Source organism: Opisthorchis viverrini (assembly GCF_000715545.1).
Source record: "Opisthorchis viverrini unplaced genomic scaffold opera_v5_204, whole genome shotgun sequence".
Taxonomy (NCBI): domain Eukaryota; kingdom Metazoa; phylum Platyhelminthes; class Trematoda; order Opisthorchiida; family Opisthorchiidae; genus Opisthorchis; species Opisthorchis viverrini.
Genome location: NW_008751860.1, coordinates 773,053 through 778,691, shown reverse-complemented (window position 1 = coordinate 778,691; position 5,639 = coordinate 773,053). Strand labels below are relative to the sequence as shown.

At 45.7% G+C, this 5,639-nt stretch overlaps 2 protein-coding genes across 2 annotated transcripts in view; both read right to left on the bottom strand.

The window, feature by feature from the left end:
- The window catches only part of T265_08163 (hypothetical protein), a gene marked incomplete at both ends in the record, with an annotated part of 24,564 nt that extends 23,073 nt beyond the window's left edge, over nucleotides 1-1,491 (bottom strand). Inside the window, one exon of the mRNA XM_009173883.1 lies at nucleotides 1,230-1,491. Within this exon, the coding sequence (XP_009172147.1) occupies nucleotides 1,230-1,491 (262 nt within the window). The remainder of the gene's footprint in view (nucleotides 1-1,229) is intronic.
- A 2,816-nt stretch (nucleotides 1,492-4,307) lies between these two features.
- T265_08162 (hypothetical protein) overlaps nucleotides 4,308-5,639 on the bottom strand; it is a gene marked incomplete at both ends in the record, with an annotated part of 4,602 nt that continues 3,270 nt past the window's right edge. The window contains 2 exons of the mRNA XM_009173882.1: nucleotides 4,308-4,457; nucleotides 5,167-5,197. Of these exons, the coding sequence (XP_009172146.1) occupies nucleotides 4,308-4,457; nucleotides 5,167-5,197 (181 nt within the window). The remainder of the gene's footprint in view (nucleotides 4,458-5,166; nucleotides 5,198-5,639) is intronic.

The following is a 5,639-nucleotide window of genomic DNA, read 5'->3' as shown; positions in this document are numbered from 1 at the left end:
TGCTGTCGATAATGATGATGATGATCTGCGGGAGAGGAAAGTTAATCTTTGAAGCAAGTCACCACCCCGATTAACTTACATTATCCCGACTTGTCATCCTTATTTGACAGGGCTGTGACAAACCAGTGAACGTTGCGCAGGATAAACAAGGCAGACTTTTAATTACCCAGGCAACAAAGAATCCACTCTTTGTAATATGGTCTAGTCCAATTTCATAGCACCGCATGGTTGTTGTAAATAGACTCCGTTTGACAGCTTTTCTAACGAGTTATCCCAGAATTCGTGTGATATCGACTAAATGTGAAAAACGGGATAATCATGAAGGCCAAACAGACCTGATAATTCCAAGGCAGAATGGAATTCCATCACGTAGTGAACAAATCTGAGCAGACAGTATGGTTTCACATTATAATTGAGTCGCTTCGTACTTGTGTTTTGGTCAAGTAAACAGCGTCGTTTTGAATAGCCAATAGTCAGAGTGACATTGAACTGAGTGAAACTCAGCCCTCCGCGGATTAGGGCTGTGTCCGTTTTGAGGCACATCTAATGTGAATGTTAGTCTGACGTATTTGTGATTGACAATCAGGCTGGTGAGATGTTATCAGAAGAGTATCGGAATATAAGACAGACGAGGTTCAGTGACATTAATCGATTACGCAAAATATCGGGCGTTCTGTGACAATATAGGAATAGAACACTACATATAAGAATATAAAAATTGGTGGGAAGTTACTTTCCTTAGGGAATAGCTCTTTCCAGACAAAGCCATTGTAGGTTCCTCACTCACTGTAGTCAAACTGTACTGCATTTGTGAGTGGTAACTTTTCTTAACTTGGCTCAGTTCATAGAGGAACGCGGACGCTTCGAAAGCCGGAAATCGTATTGAGTCCACCAGCAAGAATATGAGTCGCTAAAATGTAATCAGTTTGCAAAGAATTCTATGTGCTTAATCAAGGGGTATCTTTGACCATCTGAGGCCAATGAGCGCCACAGGTTCTGAGAACTTAGTGTGAATTGTTTGAATCTTTCAGTGGTACTCCTCTTCCGGAAAGTCGTAATGTCCCTCAAGTAATCTCTCAAGAGAGGATTAACAGTCAGTTGTGTGTTTCAGAAGTGCCTATGAACAAATATCCCCTCAGTGATGGGAATAATGTCTGCGTGCCGGTCCTAACAAGGCATTTTCAATTATGGACAGTGTGAGGAAGAGCAGCCAGTCTAGAGGAAATTACATTTTTCTGAAGACTCTTTGATAGCCCACAACCAGTTTTGGTCGACGATCTTGGGGTTTATCAGATAGACACAACCTCCGGGTTTCCTTTTAGTCAAACTCATATTTTCCGAGAACTTGAATAGCGAAAACCTCACCAGATGCGCTTGTTTGAACACCGATTTGGTATTCACGGGAAACTCGTCTGCTCGTCGGCTAAATCGCTCGTTTATGCTGGATGTTGAACACCGCTCTAAATGAAACATGAGGCAGGCTTTGCACATCGTGACGGAGTAACAGGTTACTTTCAGTTACCGCCACGCACCTTCTTTTAGCCCTAATAATTGTTGGCCTTCCCGTATTTTAGACCCTATTCCGGTGAAGCAGCTTGCGGACGGTGTGAATCGACCTTACTTGTCGGCTGTCTTTCCAACAAATGGAGCACGAAACAGTCGATGAAATGCTAAATGGCACCATGCAGTTGTCTAGCTTACCTCGCTTCAGTACTCCTGATTATCACTCCGTTGTCCGCCGAACCTAGTCCCGGATCGTTTCCCGATAAACGACCGCACCATTTCATAAACTACACAGTGATTGAGGAGTCTCCCACGCCCGTGGTTTTAGGCAACTTGGTGGCTGATTTACAGCTCACTGAGTGGATGTTGAGAAACTCCCCGATAGCAAATAAAGAGGACCAGAAAACTCCATCTCCTCAGCTTCTGAGTATCGATCTGATTGCCAATCCTGGTCGGGTAACGTCCATGATCAGTTCTCAAGAAATTTCCGAAACAACTCCACATATCCGACTCTTTCCATCGACCCAGTGGGCTGTGCCATACTTTGTCATCCGTTTCAGGACGTCGTTGGTCCAAGAACTCGTCCTCAATCGGCCAATCGATCGCGATCATGTTTGCCAAACCATGACATCTCATGAGCGGAATGCGAATTCCGATGACCATTGCCAGTGTTTTCGTGATCAATGCCCTAAGTTGATTGGGGAAGATAGCTCAGCCCAATGTGAATTGCGACTCACCGTAACTGTGTACCCTTTGCAACCGGCCAATGTGAAGTTCTATATGATTAGAATAATTCTTTCCGATGTGAATGACAACGCTCCAGTATTCGAGCTCCCGAACATGGAATACCACATCTTTTTCAAGGAAGATGATCCGAGAGGAACAGCACGTCAACTACCTACGGCTTCCGACCGAGACTTTTGTTTCAACGGTCAGATAGAATATTCATTACTATGGACTCAGGTCAAAGATTCGAAATTATTCACCCTGACGTGGACTAACAATTCCCGCCTGGAATTAACTCTGAAAGAAGGACTGGACCGTGAGACTGAACACCAGTACCGCTTGTATTTGTTGGCCCACGATAGCGGACCTATTCCAACAAGACATACAACCACTTTACCACTGCTCATAACCGTGGAAGATGCAAACGACTGTCGACCAACATTTATACGGAACAGTCAACACACTCCGTCACCATCTTGTCTTCCTGTGAACGTAGAAGCCCCAAAACCACTGCCCCTGGTTGTAAGTGTGCCGGAAGATTTATCCCCCGGATCCTTAGTCTATCGAATACACGCTGTGGACGGAGATGTTGGAGAGAACGCCCAAGTATCGTACCATTTCGGACCGCGAGTTCATCCGCTTTCAAGAAGGGTAAGTCCCCCTTTTCCTTGACTTTCGGATTATGCACAATTAGGCAGTTCTTTTCTGTTTGAACTATTCAAATTTCGCTCTAGTTTAAAAACAATCCTGGGTCATATTCGTTGAATCCTGACAACGCAGAACCGTCCATAGTGTGGTGACAGTAACCGGATGTCTGGCAGTTTGTCAACTACCAACGTGAGTAGGTTTTGAAGGTCAACCTGAAAGGTGAGTGCAATCTACCAAACTGACCTATAAGTGTAATATGAACGCTATGGAACGCTACGGACAGTGATTCTCCGAAGGCAGGTGTTCACTACAATTTCTGTGGATGGAAAACAGAGACAAAGCTCGTGAGCCAAAGCCCAGTAAACAAGGTTGTACATCGCCGATACTTATATATGAATCAGTCAAACTGAAAGACACCGTATACTACATAAGCACAAACATGATGACTTCTTTAAAGGAGTCCTGGATATGACAGAAATTCACCAAATAATCGGAAGGCAATCACATATAGTCCCATTCCATTATCCGTTTCAAGCTCGAACCGAAGCGTTCCTGTGACAGTCGAGTATACCCTTCGAAAGTGTCGAGGATGGGCGCCAGTTTGATTACATACCGCACAAAGTGCGATGCGAGGGGTTAACAAAACGAGATAGACGAGGGCTGGGATACTGCCAGGGCGCCCACACCTAGACAGGAGGACGATTAGGGTCCTCAACCAAAGCCTTTGGCTCAGAAGCCTAACCTCAAGGCAGCGGTGTTCGGCTGGAAATGCAAGTACATTACCATTTTTTTGGGAACACGTCGCCATACGTGTTCCAACCCCCAACCTGGAGGGCCAAGAGGCTGTGTTCGTCGGACCCCTACTCCCGGACCAACCTGGTATGAGAGACTCTGTGAGCATCGTGCGGACACTCGCCAGTATAGTTCAATGGGTCGCCGAGGTACACAAACCGCCACACCACGGTAAGGTCCAGCCTCTTCGTGACGGGTTCGGCACGTTCTGAATGTATGATCGAGTAAAGTACCCGTACCCCTCAAATCACAGTCGTTAGTACACGATGATCGTTAACTCCGCTCCGGGACCAAACATGCGGATGGGGCATGATACGAGATTAACTATCATCAGAGAACGGTCCACAGTTCGCAAGCACATTTCTCCTGGAATATAACCCCATTTCATTGGATTCATATCCAAGAAGAAATTATGTGCGTGAGTTCCAGAGAAGTTCATCTGAGGACAGACACCGCAGTGGAATTAGTCTCCTGCCCCGAGATCTTGCAAGCGGACAAAGCATCACAACCAAAAGATAAAGATCAACTAGAGAATACAACTCACCAGAAATCAGTGATCGGTTGACCTGGGGACGCAGGGCGATTAAAAAATACGATCAGATGTCCAATCATGCGGGGCGAGATGGTTAGGCAAGTGGTTAGAGCACGAATTTACTGACTGGAAGGTCCGTGGTTCGAACCCGACCTCTGCCTCTCGACTTCCCCTGTCTAGGCTTGGGCAGCCTGGCAGTACCCCAGCCCTCGTGCTTCCTTCCCAGACACCGGAAGGATGTTACAGCTGAATGATTCTATATATATATAATATATATATATGATATATATATATGATATATGCGCCCATAACAATCTGGTTCAACAGCAGGCTTGGTCAATAACTAATTGATTAGGCTGGTGAGTAAGTAGGTAAGTAAGTGGGCAGTTAAGTGACTAGGAAGCTAGCTAGGTAATCAAGGAAATGTGTAAATATGTAACACTCAAAAAAGTGCCAGTATGGATTAATCATGGCTCTGTGAGCTAATCGCCCTTGTTTTTTTTATAGCTATTGCTGTTATAAAGCCCATTTGTCGGAAGCTGCATGCCGCTGGGGTTTGGGAACACTGCTTGTTCGATTTCCTCCATTTGTGCTGAATAGTCTATCGCATAACTGAAGGACTTATCAGGCTTCAATCGATATGAAAGCCGCCCCTATCAAACAATCGCAGATTGCCTCGCCCTCATAGTCTTGACGAGAACCGTGAGCACGACAGTATCGCACACGTACCTCTTTATCTCTCCAACCTCCCCACACACACACACACGAGAATTCGTTCACTGACCAAAAGAAGGATACCTGCCGACGATAGCCGAACAACAAAAACTTACTCAAGGGTAGTGAGTCATTTTGCCGACGATCCGTACCGCCGCAAATGCTTTTCGGATAATTTACGTATCTTTTTTGCGGATATGCCATCATACATCAGCAGTGAGGGAAGGAGAGAAAGCTCACATCAAACGCACCTTTGAAGGTGATCCGAGTTTCACAACTTTCCTGGGTGGAAGTAAAAGTTTGAAGCCAGCCACAACGAATTGCACTGGTTTTGCAGAGCATGCTGAACGCATAGAGACACTGTCCACTGGAATAACCGACCCTGAATTTCGCCCATCTAGTGCCAAGTCCGGATGAAGCGAACCCCGACAAATTTACGAGCGTGCACACCGGTCGAAAATCCCCTTATCTGCAGGACACGTTCATACTCAGGGATTAGACTCGGTTAGATTAGATTCGGTCAGCTGATCAAGTGTGACCAGCTGATGATGACCAGCTGTTTCGTGTCCAGTGAGAAACCTACCGTACTTGCTTCAGGTGTTTGGGAGAATTCCGGAAACCTCTAAAGTGGCCGATGCTGAACAACTTTCAACAAAAGGAGTGTAATCATTCCCGTAAAATATGCTAAGTTGAAGCTCCTGAACTAAGGTGTCAGTGAACTCAC